Genomic DNA, 14,623 nt, shown 5'->3' with positions numbered 1-14,623 from the left:
AGCCTGCAAAGAGCTTAGCATACAGAAAACGCTTAAGAAAGGCATTGGGAATTGTTAATGTGGTCCTCAGCCTGGCTTACCTCCTCTGACCACGTCTCTAGAACAGACATTGTGATCATAGCCTACCTCTTTAGGGATCGGGTGCCCCGGAGATGGCAAAGTAAGGCCGGACCCACATCCCTGAGGGCTAGGAGGGCCTTTCTGAAGAGATCAGTCTTGTTCTTCAATGTGGGGACGTAAGCTGAAGCTTGACCTGGTCAGCTCTACATTCTAGATCACTCTTACAGCAGTGGGAGCAGAGACAGAAACAGAACCACTGTTTTTCACACGTGGCGCTTTGGAAAAGCATGTGCAAAAATGATCCATGACAGAAGGAGGGAAGACAAGAGGGACACGCTTGTTCGGCCCAGCCCCGGAATGTCTCCGAGTATCTCCAGCTTCTCGGGGTTCCTGAAAGCAAAAACTGACAGCAGGTGGAGTGGGGAGAGAGTGGGCAGTGCAAGGTTTTGAGTGAGCTCTAGTCACATCGGTCATGGTCAGGGTGTTTAGAAGACCCAAGCCTTTTGGGAAGACTGGGCTGTAGGTGCGTGTCTGGGAGAGAGGGGACAGACAGAAACAGAGAAGGACAGAGCCAGAGCCGGAACACTTATGGAAGGGAGAGATGGACAGACAGAAGGACGACAGATGGATAGCAGGAGCCAAAGTGGAAGAGAAAGACAGGAAGCAGCTGGGCCACCTACCACAGAGCAAGGCTCTCTCCACTGCCTGGCTGGGCGGAACTCACCAGAACGTGGGACGGGTCTACAGTTAAGATTCCGCTCCTTTCCCCAAAGTAAAGCTCTCGAGACCAAATGCATTTGAGCTCACGGCAATTAGTTTGAGACTGAAACCCCTCTTCTGCACACAGAATGGCAATGCCGTTGTGGGGCAGGTGGTCTCCAGCACACTGCGCACGTGGAGCTCATGGCACAGCCCTGCACAGCAGCCCCCCGCCTCCCCATCACCCCGCAGCTTATGTGGGTGGTTAAGAATGGGCTCTCTCCCGTGGCCCCAGGCCTCTCAGCTATCAAATATGCGGAATACGCACCATCTTATAGGGTGGGAAAGCGAGTTTAGTTGCCATTTACTGACTGACCTGATACCCTTGGGCGAAGGCTAGAGCCCAGGACCCTTTCAGCCACTCACGGTGACTCCGCTTCGCTCCTGCAACACCCTAGCCCCAGAACCTCATTCTCAGGCAGAATCTACCACACACCATAGCACCGCGGCATGTCCTTTCATGTGAAATTCTACAGGGGGCGCTCGTGAGCGAGAGTATGGAGCCAATTCAAAGCTGGAGCGTCTGAGTGTTTGACGTGAGTTGTCCTGTTGGGTCCTCTCAATAGCTGGGCGAGATGGGCAGATCCTCATTTTAAAGGTAGGGAAACCTCATTTTAAAAAGCTGTGCCCCAGTTATGCAAGACACCAAGTTTAGGGAGGTGAGGGGAGGGGCACAAGGGAAAGCGAAGCTGTTTCTATGACTCATAGTGTAAGTCTAAAGTCAATCAAAAATAAAAAGTTTCAAGAAAAAAAGAAAAAGAAACTTGCCAGCTGTCTAACAGTTGGTACGCGGGGCAACCCGAGTTACCAACTGGGCAATCTGGTCCTAGGGCTCGTGCTCTCATTAGGCCCTTCCCCAAACTGCCTTTTACCAGAAGGACAGTGTGCCAGCCATGCACGGCTCCGCATCAGACATGTACCTTTTGGGGGAATTTTGTTTTGCTCTGAAAACAATCATAATTTGGAGACCTGTGTTCCCATGAGGTAAGAAAAGGCACATTCACTTACTAAAGAAAACACACACACACACACACACACGGCTACGTAGAAACCAGTGTTCTCAACTAGGGGTGATTTTGTACCTGTCCTCCCCAAGGGACATCTGGCCATGGCTGGAGACATTTTTGTTGTCTCAAGTTGGAGGGGGTGGAATTTCTGGAATTATCAGGCTCAAGACATTGAACATGCCGAAGTTGGGGAAACCGTGGTTCACAAAATCATTTTACCAGTGAGGAAATTGAAGGCAAGAAGGTACAAGGGGCTCCTCCACCATTTGGCATCCTGGGGCCTACCAAATTCCTTTGCAAATTCTTAGCTCCACCCCGGCTGACCCAGTCAGAAATTCTGGGGTGGGGTCCAGTTGATGGGTAAGCCCTCCAGATGATTTGGATATATGCTCAATTCAAGAACTACCATGGTCTGGTTAATTCTTGGGTTTCCGCTCCTCCCCCCTGCCCACGGTGTCCCCATCAGATCTGCAGGCTGGCCCCTCCCCCTTGGCGCACCTGTGCCTTCCACTCCCTCTGCCCCACCTGCCATGGACAGGACATGTCTCTGCAGCCCGCCAACCTGGGCCAACCCGGCTTGAGCTGGTGGGTCTTGAGGTCAGACGCATGTAAAGCAGAAGGCAGAAAGTGAGCTCCACAAGAGAGGGATGATTAAAGGCTGTGGAGGCTGGAAGAGAAAGTGAACCTATCAAGACCCACCGGGTTTGGGCTGGGGGGTCAGAGTTCTGACCTCTCTGTATCACAGGCCAGCCCCAATTGCAGATGATTGGTCCAGGATCCTGCACAAGCCTCGTGGGCATGTCTGACCTTGGGGGTGCTGATGGGATCTCTTAAGAATGAGGTCTTTCCCTTCCAAGGCTAAAAGCTGGTGGGTATCATGGAGGGTTCTACCCTGACATCCTCCCACCTAGGCTGGAGACTTTTATCAGATACACTCATGAAGGCTAATGGTCACACCATCTTTTCTGCAGGTGACAGGTGTCAAGGAGGTCGTCAACTAGCTCGGAGTTGCCTGAATCCTCCCAGTTTTTTCCTCCAAGCCCCTCTACCTTGCCCTTTCCATTCTAGGGAAGTGGCCCACTTCAGGGTCCAGACCTTGCCCCCAGATGCCATGTGGTACTAAAATCCTGTCTTGCTCACTTCATCCTTCTCTCTGCAAAAGCAGATTACAGTTTGCAGGAAGTGCAACCCACTCACGCTTTGTACTTTAGGAAAAAAAAAAAGTAATTTCGTGTTTTCACCTTAGACCTTCAGCTCCTCTATAAAGAGTGGTACGTGGGAAGCTCCCTTGGTTCTGAGACCCTAGCATGTGTTCGGTGCCCTGAGTCCTTGGAACACTGCTGTGGTGGCCTCCCAAGGCCTTGTTAACTGATCTGTTGCTTCTTGCTGCTTCCTTCCTTGGCCCCAGCATACCTGTGCCATGGGGAAGGAAGGGACATGGCAGAAATGTCTGGTCAGGGAGCATGGAGAGGAACAAGGGGCTGGAGGGAGGGGGGCGGTAGAGTGTGTCCTGCAGACACGAATCTCTGGACACAAGGCCTAGCAAGCTGATTGAGATGGTACTGGCAAAATTCTGGGGGGAAAAAAGGGTAAGTGTATTTTATACATTTTTAAAAAGTAGCAGAGTAATAGCTCTCACAAATGCCACACTTTGTCCCAATCACATATGCAGTTCTGCTTGACCAATCTGACAGAGACATGAAAATACCCACCTCCAAGAATGTTGGAGCACACACACTTTTGGAGAAGTTACGGGGAAGAGGAGCACAAACAGGCAAGGAGCCAGAGGAAGAGACAGAGAAGGGGGGTAGGGGGGATGGGGGAGAGCGATCACAGCTGGTGTGGCTTCTGAACCAACATGCCAGCCTGGATAGCTGCGGGAATAATTAAGAGCAATTTTCTCCTTGGACGGGTGTAGGATTTTAAACGGGATGGGCTCAGATTCTGCCCAGGCTGTTGTCAGACCACTTTCTTGAGAATGTCTCTCCTACAGGTGTGTGCCGAGACTGGAATATGAAAGCATCCAGAATTCTGGGTTGAACTTACTTAATTCCAGAAGCAAAACGGAACTTCGTAGAACCTACTAGGACATTCTGTTGGGCAGTTTCAAAATAAGGTGAATTCACAGTGTTTATCTATTATGTTAGGGAAAGTGGCTGGTGAGTATTGCCTCATCACTTAGGGCACTATGTTTGGGAAGACAGTCTGAAGTTGGGCCAGCTGAGAAGGAGTGAAGAGTGTTGAGGAGGCTGGTGAGACCTGGGTGTGGACCCTCCTTCCCTGCCCCATGTCTCAGGCCCTTTTATTGCCCTTTAACCTGTGGCCTGCAGTGCTCACATAATAATGATAGTAATCACCATCATCAGTACCACTGTCACCACCACCACCACCACCACCACCACCACCACCACCACCATCATTACTGCTATTTCCACACCATCACCATCATCATGACCATCATCATGACCACCATCATTATGGTCACCATCATTATCATGGCCAACACCATCACTATCATCTTATCACCACTATTTTCACACTACCATCATCACCATGACAACCATCATCACCAATATCATCACTACCAGTATAACCACCACCAATATCACCACCACCACCATCACTGCCACCAACATCATAGTTATCACCATCATTACCACCATCATCATGCATCACCATCACTACTATCATTATTATCATGACCACCACCATCATCACCCCGATCACCATCAGCACGGTCTTCACCACCCCCATCACCATCACCACCACCATCATCATGGTCATCATCATCATCATCATCATCACCACCACCACTATCATCATCATGGTCATCACCATCATCACCACCACCATCATCATGGTCATCACCATCATCAACACCATTACTGCCATCGGTAGTATCACAGAGATTAATACTTGTCACATGCCTACTATCTGTAGAGCTTTAAATGCTTTACACACATTAACTCTTTTAATAATTATTACAACTGCATCTAGTAGGTACTATTATTAACCCTCTTTACAGATGTGAGACTTGAGACATAGACTCGCCTAAAGTCACCCAGCTGGTAGGTGGCAGAACCAGAGCTGAACATTGTTGTGTGGTTTCAGACATGAACTGCACACATAAGCACTTGCTAACCTCCTTGCCTGGTTTATCCCACCCTACAAGAAGGTGTTTAAGATCCCAATTGCATGTGGGGTTGCTCCCACAATCTCTGGAACCCAAGATGAGCTCTCCACTGACCCTGCTGGCTCTCACTGCTTCTTATTGGCTCTTCCCCAGGGCTTCTTGGAGGCTCACCGAGATGGCCCTTTGGCAACCCTGCTGCACTGGGACACCATGGGGGTAACTGTTGAGGCTAAGAGATTTCAGGGAGGGCAGTCATCTCAACACAGCCTGACTGGTGAGAAGAGAAAGGCCCTCTGCAGTAAGGCCAGCAGCCAGAAGGGAGGATGCGGAAACTCTTACCAGCAGAGATGAGAGAGGTAGACATTACAGCAGGTAGAACTAACAGAGGATGGTGGGAAAGGGAGTAAAAAAGATGGGTGATCCATGAGTTGCCAGGTGTCTACAGTGGAGGAAGGAGAAAAACCCCAGGTACATGGTATAATTATGGTTATCAATCCCAACACTCATGGCCGCAAAGAGCTTAAGCTTCTCTCCCGACTCTCAGAACCATCCTAGGTCCAGAATTAGTACTCAGAGAAAGCTCTATTTTATTCATGTAACCCTACATCCTCTATCCCCAAATTCACACAGAGCTGAAAGGGGCCTTAATCCTGGTCCTTCTAAGTTCTGAAGTGACCACACAGAGGTGAACTCAGCCAGTGCCATGTTTTTGGCCAGCTCAGGCGTGTTTCTCTTTTCTTTCTTTCCTTTTTTAATTGATTGAGTTGCCAACTTCCAGAAACCTGGAGATTTTTTTTTTTAATAAAAATCTGGAATTTCAGCTTCTCTTTAGAATTTAAAAAATCTGGCAGCACTGACATATTCTGACAAGGCAGAAGTGTGCTGGTAAATGTGAAGACCCATCTTGCCAGGAGAACGAAATGCTTGATTTGTAGGATTTGCCAGTTTCTATTGTGAGAGGACTCCCGTCACACCTGATTTCGAGCCACCGATGCGAAAAGCACCCAGCCAGCACCTGTGGCCCAAGCTAGTTGAGGGTTCTCAATCCAAGAGAGTGTTCCAGCCGGCTCTTTGACTTCCTGCTGCCCCCAACTCCCACCGAGTCCAACAATCCAGAGGCAGGGAAAACCATACATTGCCCCTGGGAATGAGAGAAGAGCTCCATGGTTTTGCAACTTGCGAAAGTCTTATCAAGAGACAGGGCAAGAGTCCCTGAATGGTAGCACCAACAGGCTGGCCAATGCAAGAGATGGAAAGCCTGACTACCTTGTGCGGGGGGGGGGGGGGCGAAGTGCAGGGACCCCCACAGAGCCCTCTCACTCAACTGCTTACGGCTCCCAGATCCACCTGGAGATGAAGGTGAGCCATGGAATCAGTGGATGGTGTGAGCTCCATTGCTGTTCCAGCCCACATGGACGGTGACAGCCTGTGGCATGGGGACAGCATGCTGGGGTGGGGAGGGGTGTCCTGTCAGGATGCACAGGCCAGCGGGAGCGGGAGGGTGCTGCTTCTGTTAGCTTCCCCACCGTGGACCACCATCTGCTGCAGACACAGGGTGGTCTGCGGTGCCCTTGCCCCCGGAAGCATGTCTGTCGAGCTAAGCTTTTGCCTTGTCCACACCCCTGCCCTGCCCATTCCACTCACTGGTGCTGAAGGAATCAAACTGAGGCTTAGGGGGACCGAAGAGTCCTGCCCAGCTCTGTTTTTCTTGTTTTGTCCTCTATACATATTGCTCTGGAAATCAAGGCAAAAGACAGGAGGGAAATTATGTGGTTGGGCTGTATGGAGCCCAGGCACAAACTGGGAGGCCAGTCATGCCAGTGTCCTAACCGCCGTCACCACGGGCTTCCTTCACTGTGTAGACCCTTATACCGCCTTATGGAGCTGGTACCCTGGGGGGCCTGAGACCACAAGCTCCCCCGAGGCACCAAGTTTCCTAGAAGGAGGAGAGAACAGGTGCTGGCAAAGGCTATGCTTTGCTGGGGCAATGGGGAGGCTTTGGGGGAAGGCCGGGGGTCTCCCACTGAGGATGCAGCTCCAACTGGGGCCACCACAAGAGGCCACTGACTTCACTATGGCCACTGACTTTCCTGCTGCTCAGCCCCTCCTTAAAACCATTGCTGAGCAGGGAGCAATTTCCCCTACAGAATCTTCTAGAGGCTCCCTGCTGCCCACTGAAGAAGGCACAGTATACATCACGGCATCAGAACTCGTCTACTATTTGCCTTGAACCCACCCCTCTAGCCTCACGTTCTTCTCTAGCATTTTACTCCTTATATACCAGGTATCTGTGTCTAGACCTGCACCCCGACAGTGTGGGCGGGGGCACTGGGTTCAAGTCCTAACCTTGCCACTTGCTGACAATGTGTCTTTGGACAAATTACTTTTCAGCTGGTCTTTGGATTCTCCCCACAGCGTCTATCTATGACATATGTGATGATACGTAAGAAGTAGTTGGCACAGAAAAGAGTTTCATCAGAAGCTGTCTCTCTTTTCCCTTCCCCTCCCTCTTTCTGCTTGCTTCCTCTGTCTGTAAAGAACCTTACCCTAATCTACACCATCTCCACCTCTTTTAAGGCCTGGTTTCAAGATGGTGTATTATTTAGCAGTCTTGCCCCATCCCGTGAGTCCAGAATCAAATCACTCCTAGAGCACCGAAGAGCGCTAATGCCCATCTCAAGAGCTAAAGTTGATTTGTGAAGTTAGGGTTCAAGTCCTATTCAACCAGGGGCCCCCTCCCCCTAGTTCTGAGCATAGCACTCACTGTGCTACATGTGTTTCATGGAGGAGACGATTTCTGGATGAGTTGAAAGACAAGTGGCCACACAGATGTGACCCAAACATGACTTCCTTCCTTCAGCAACGGGCACCCTGGGAGCCTCGCTTTAAACACAATGAGGGGAACTGGACCGAGGGAGGTAGAGCAGCTTTCCCAGACTCAACTACAACAAGGAAGACACTTCCAAAGTCCATGGCCTTTCCAAGAGCTGGGCCCTTCCATCCAGTCTGATCCTTTCCTCGCCCCTCAGGAAGCAGGTGGAACCTGTCACACTGTCACAGAGGAGGAAATGGAGTCCCATGGCAAGTAAATAGATCCACCTCAGTAAGGACTCACAGGATGCCCATATCCTTGCTCCAGGGCTGATTTTAGAGGGTGAGGGGGCACGGAGTCCAAGTGGGGAAGGTGACACAGAAGTGGATGAGCAGAGCTTGACAGCAAGAGGATGCAGGCTTCCACAGTGTGAGGCAAGAAGACCATGGGGCTCCCACTGACTTTGGCCCCCATACCTGCACGGCCACCACTGACAGGACCTCCACTGAGATTCGGTTAAACTCATCGAAACAGCCCCAGGCACCAGTCTGAGCCAGGCCTTTGTAGATATTGCCGCAAGACTGCAAGAAAACGTAAAAAGATTAAATTAGTCTCAGTGCTGGGCTCTTTGTCGTGCATCTAAGTCAGTCCCCATCCTGTTTGTGAGAGATCCTTTCAGTCCTCTCAAGATCACTGGTTTGAGAAACTCCTATTATAATTTCAAGGGCACTTACATTCTCGATGGCTACGGGTGCCCACGTAAGGCATGGGATCAAACAGAACATTTTTAAGACACCTGGACTAAAATCCTTTTAAAATGTCATCAGGCTTCCATTACTGTTGATTCTGTAGCTTTCAAAATCCCAGAAAATGAATAAAATATTGTTATTATTATTATTTTTTGCACCATACAGACAAAAAAAAAAAAAAAGCCTTCTATTCAGCCTTTGGCATGTGCTGATAAAAAAAGTTTATGTCTGTATCTTTAGATCCGGGCCCCAACTCCCAGGCCTCCCAGAGAGCTAGGAAGCTGGAGATAGACAGGGAAAGTGATAAGATCTGTAGAAAGTGAACGACAGGTAAATATTTTCAAATGAGAGCAAGAAAAGAATTTCAAAGGGAAGATGGCATATCTGCCCTAAAAGTAAAAACCATCTGGGCATTCGGTGTGAAGCAGTAAACCATGGAGTCATACAAAAGGGGAGGTTCCGGGGGGGGACACTCTCAAGGCCATTGGCAAGGTGATGTCGCTAAAGCACTGGGCAAGTGGAAAAGTCTCATTTGCTTCTGTGATGAGGGTCTGCTGACCCTCAGTGCTGTGCACAGCTCATGCTCTAGATGCAGAAGGGCTCAGTCCCTCTAAGCACTTCTAGCTAGGCTGTGGACAGAAGGCGTACAGACAAAACAGGTAAATTGCCGCAGGACCAGTGGTTCCAATGGGCTTAGTAAATGACACAGCTGTTCATAGCATTCAGAGAGGAGAGTGAATTAAAGCACTTGCTAGTGATCAGTGTTGCCAAAGAGCTGAATTTCAGACAGTATTAGGACATTTCCCGAAGTTGATTTCATGAGATGCCAAATCCCAGAGATGCCGCTTGAAGAGAAAGCATTTGGGTCAACTGAGTTTAGGAAACACTGCATTCTAGAACCCTCCTTTGCTAATTTACAACATATATTAGGATTTTAAGGGAAGGACTGGAAATTTGGTCAATGTATTAAAGCCAGGATTTTCTGTTTTCCTCATGGGACTCCTGGTTTTCTCAGCATGCACGCTGGTGAACATTCGTGTAGTGGACAGAATGCAGGAAGGTAAGTCAGAAGATCTGGGGTGCTGGTATCTCACAGAACTGTATGTTGTCTTCAGAACACGCAGTGGGAATGCTGGATGGTAACTATCTGGGCAGGCAGAATGGAAGAGGATAGGAAAGAGTGGGTAAGGGCTTTCCAGGAGCAGTAAATATTATGGGCAAAGTATGAGCAAAATCATAGTATGTCTAGGGAAAAATAAAGCTGTTGTTTGGGCTAGAAAGTTGAATTACAAAAGGAGGTCATGGTTATGAAATCCTTGAATTATCAGAAGGGACTGTGGAGGTCCGTGGAGGTTTGGGGCGGAGGAAAGCAAGATTAAAGCAACATTTTAGGAGAATCGATCTAACATCCCATAAGTTAGCCTGTGGTAATGATGGAAGGATAAGCCCCACATTTCTTTAAGCTCCCTGAATTAATGGATTCCTCTATTCATGCAACAGACACTTCCTGAGTACGTACTATGAATCAGGGACTGTCCTAGGTCATGAGGAATCAGCTGTGAGCGGGGACACAAAGCTGCAATCCTTATGGGGTATACATTCTAGGGGAGAAAACAATGACACAAAAAGAAGAGAAGGTCAGATAATGACAAGTCTCATGAGAGTCCTACAATGATACGGTTATTTCGGACTGAATAGCCATTGATAGTCCCTCTATGGAGGAGGGGACGTAAATCCCAGACATTGCATCTTATAGGTGGATGTTATTCTTATTGTATTCATGAGTATGTGTGTGGGTATATATAACACTTGATATGCATATATAGTAATATATATTATGTCCATTACTGTCTTTGGCAACATATCAAATGCCACCATTACTTATATGGCAGTTTGGGAATCAAAAGCCCATGTCTTTGCAGATGAACAGTGGTTCTGAAAACTTGTTAAAGATTCCATCAAGTGGAAATCTGATATAGAAGACAAAAAAAGGGTAAAGTTTCCATAGGTGGATACTGGTCATCCCCACACTTTACCCTGTGGGCCTGAGTACAGCCAGGGACCCCACATCACCAAACTTTTTGATGCCACCCCAATAATAGGAAGATACTATGAGCCTGACTGTGGTGTCACCTAGCACAAGACACTGTTTCTGGAATAAGGCCAAAGATCTGGGAGCTTTGAAAGACCTGCTGAAGGATGAATCAACATTGGTGAGTGATTGCAACTATGGAAGGAAGGACATGAAAAATCAGGGTGTCTAAGATTTCCACACTGGGGAACAGGGAAAAATGAGAACCTTAGCATGATGGCTTGGGGATGCTGGGTGGGAGGAAGATGGGGGTCAGCAGGAAATGTCTGAGAAAGGGTGTTAACCAAACATGATGGCATTCAAATGCCCTTCCTTCTAATTGGGAAGACTAGTTCTTGGGCGAGCCTGGAAGGTAGATTCTGAAGTCATCAGGACCGAGATAAAATGTGAAATTATAAAAGAGGATCAGAGAAGGAGACCCAGATGGCAGGATCAGAGAGTTATTGTGGAATATAATGTTTCAGAGACCAAGAGAGTAGGTTTCTCAGGAAGGGATGCGTGTTTTATAGTGTTGATGCCACAGAAAGGTCAAAAAAAAAAAAATCCCAGGTACTTTCAGGTTCAAAACTATTTGCTCCTTCAGCAATAGCATCTCTGAATTAAGGTCAATGGAGACAGTACTGCTGGCATGACATAAAGAACATTTTAGCACTAAAATTGCAATGGTTTCCAGAGAAAGCGACTAGGTTTATGGGTTTTCCAACCAGATGCAACAGAGGGGAGCCATGACTTTGCTTTTTCCCCAAGTCTTCACACTGTTCTGTGTCCACCCTGTTACCTGATACCTACAGAGGCAGAAGGTCCCTGACCACAGTCCATCTCTCCTCTTTACCCACCGCCCATCTTAACACCCACCCTTCCCCATGTCCACCAGGTATCATTAAAGTCTCTCATTTTTTCTTTTCCATTTATACTACCCCAGGGTCTGGTGACTCACCATTCCTGGTTTGAGTAACTGCAATGTTCTCAGCAAAAATTTCCCCCCTTTCAGTCCCTTCTTGCTCCCATTCATCTGGCTACCCAAGGAGTCTTCCTCAGATGCCATCCATTTTTGTCATGCTTCCACCCGAGTCCTGAAGCCCACAGGGTCTTCCTAATGGCCACCACTTCTGGGGCATGTTCTTTTCATGGCTTTTTGTCCCTCCCTCCTTATGGAACCCCTATCTCCTATAATCTATCCTCCAGTCTGCTCTCATGCACTTGGCTACTGCTCCATATTTATTGCTAACTTGTTCTCTGGGGATATGGAAACAGGTTGTTGTGAGTGTTGTGAATGACCCGTCAGAATGACACCTGATGAAGTGTGAAATGGCTCTTCCTGACCCTCACTCCATTCTCTCCTTGTCCCAGCTTAAGCCCTGTGAGGACAGTTCAGGGGAGAAGGCAGAGCAAGCAGCAGGGAAAGGACTGTGATGCACAGGGAACTTGGTTATGTCTTTGAAGCTGACATTCTAATGGGTTAGGGGGTGTTAAAATGGCACACGCCCTGTTTGGCACTCACCCAAACCTTACACAGTCTTGGGTCTCACACCCTCTAGGATGTTCATGACCAGTGTACTCTGTGCTCTTCCCATCTCTGAAGTATTCCAGGGATTGGAGTCTATAGAACACACATTCTACATGCTATTTGGTAACTCCCCTAATTATTTCATATATCTCTATTGTCTATCCAGATAGACCAGGTTATACTTTGTCTCTGTATCTATCCATCATCTATCTATCTATCATCCTGTCATCTCTCTCTCTCATTTCTCCGTCATTTATCCATCTACCTACGTGTATTCCTCTGTATCATGTATCTATCCATCCGCCCACCCACCCATTCATCCATCCTTTCATGATGCACACACATGCTGAGCAATGGTGATACTCCGTAAATTAACTTGCTTACTGGAGAGCATTTTGTGATGAAAATAACTCTAATCAGCTGGACAACAAAGAGAAGAGGAGGTTTGCAAACAGCTCAGTGAGGATGTTGGTTATATAGGATATTTGATGCCTAAGAAGAGACCGCCATTATTTTGGCGTCTTTCCCTACAGTTATCCCTATAGTTCTTGCTCTGATCTGTGTCTTCAGTAGACTCAACCAAAGCTTTGCACAGTCCAGACAAACTATGGATAGACCCCTCTTCTCATCCTGTACCCTCAGAAGCATTGGTGGGGTATGAGGATTCAGCTGTAAGTTTTGAAAGAATTGGAGAAGATAGCCTTGGTGACTCCCTCGCCGTGGGGCCAACTCATTTATTTCTGTTTGCTTGCCAGGTATCAATTTGAAGAAACCCTGATGATCTCCTTCAATCGCTACACCAGGTCTTCTACGTCTAAATGAGCGTGTCCTCTGGAACGTCCCTCTGGGAGAATACACTTATTCAGCAAGTCTGCCTTTGATCAACTATAGAAGAATCTAGAAACTTAATTCTTAAAGGTTGAGTTCATAGGAAAAAAACACTTCCTTCTTTTAGCCTGACTTAAAGAGAAATATTACTTAAAAAAGTTTTTTTTTTTTTTTTTTTTTGAGAGAGAGCATACACGTGTGTGCACATGCTCCCATGGTGGAGTAGAGGGGGAGGGAGAGAAAGAATCTTAAGCAGGCTCCGCACCCACCATGGAGCCCGACTCCTGGCTTGATCCCATGACCCTGAGATCGCAAGCTGAACTGAAATCGAGAGTCAGATGTTTGACTGACTAAAACACCCAGGTACCCCCCCTCCTTTTTTTTTTTTTTTTTTTTTTTTTTAGAGAAATAGCACTTTAATGTGTTCATCAATAAAAGCAACCATGATAAAATGTAAATTGTGTAGAATACAGGCAGGACAGCGGTTTGGCACCTGAATCCTCACTTTGTTTGCTTGCTGTGAGCAAACACGGTGGCTTAGGTCTCTGCAACTCTTTGCACAGCAAAATTTTCCATACAAGAGAAATTACTAAACTTACAGCTGATGAATCTCATTTAGACTTCTGTATGTTAGCTCACAGTCTCTAAAAGTATTCTTAAATTAAGTTTATTTTGTACCCCATCTATGATGATTTACACATATAAATGTTTAATCTACTAATGCTAAGGCTTTATTTTTCCTCCCACTCTAAATTTATTTACATGCCATCCTGTTTCAAAAGGGACTTAAGATAATTTACCAAAATAATACAATAAAACAAAATGAAAATAAGGAGAAAGTGAGACAATCTTATTACACTTAAAACAAAAAAAAGAATCGGGGCACCTGGGTGGTTCAGTGGGTTAAAGCCTCTGCCTTCAGCTCAGGTCGTGATCCCAGGGTCCTGGGATCGAGCCCTACATCGGGCTCTCTTCTCAGCAGGGGGCCTGCTTCCACTCTCTCTCTCTGCCTGCTTCTCTGCCTACTTGTGATCTCTGTCTGTCAAAAAAATAAATAAAATCTTAAAAAAAAAATCTATATGACCTCTAGCAGAATATTGCTAGCTAAGAAGTGACCTATGGACCTCTTGTTCCTCTTGCTTTTCTCTAGGACACAGAACCTGGAATACATTTTAAAAAGTAAAAACGACGAATGCCTGAATGAAGAACGTTGGTCTTGCCCTTGACCTTCATGGGTATCACTTGTTGGAGTGGAAGTTAATCTAGTCTCCTTCAGAAGTCACATCTGCCCTTGTAAAAGTATTTTTCCCGGGGCACCTGGGTTAAGCCTCTGCCTTCAGCTCAGGTTATGATCTCAAAGTCCTGGGATCGAGTCCCGCATCAGGCTCTCTGCTCAGCGGGGAGCCTGCTTCCCCTTCTCTCTCTGACTGCCTCTCTGCCTACTTGTGATCTCTCTCTCTGTCAAATAAATAAAGTCTTTAAAAAAAAAGTATTTTTCCCTTGTAGAAATACTGGGGAAATGCCCACTTTTCCAGAGAAGCACAAATTCGACTTCCATGTGAAGACTTCATGGGAGCCACTTGTGAGCCCTTCTGTAGTTCTAGGTCAAACAGTGAATGTAGGCCTTTGGATAGATGCTCAGCCTCTTCATTGTACAGGTGACAAGAGACCTCAAA

At 47.3% G+C, this 14,623-nt stretch overlaps 1 protein-coding gene across 1 annotated transcript in view; it reads right to left on the bottom strand.

Moving 5' to 3' along the window:
• Positions 1-14,623, bottom strand: part of LOC111161130 (dynein axonemal heavy chain 9) — a 317,708-nt gene that overhangs the window by 194,133 nt on the left and 108,952 nt on the right. Inside the window, exon 28 of the mRNA XM_022524635.1 lies at positions 8,248-8,352. Within this exon, the coding sequence (XP_022380343.1) occupies positions 8,248-8,352 (105 nt within the window). The remainder of the gene's footprint in view (positions 1-8,247; positions 8,353-14,623) is intronic.

The sequence above is a fragment of the Enhydra lutris genome, unplaced genomic scaffold (assembly GCF_002288905.1).
Source record: "Enhydra lutris kenyoni isolate GAN:26980312 unplaced genomic scaffold, ASM228890v2 scaffoldscaffold82, whole genome shotgun sequence".
NCBI lineage: Eukaryota > Metazoa > Chordata > Mammalia > Carnivora > Mustelidae > Enhydra > Enhydra lutris.
The sequence above is the reverse complement of the archived record's forward strand: the minus strand, read 5'-3'. Positions and strand labels throughout refer to the sequence as shown.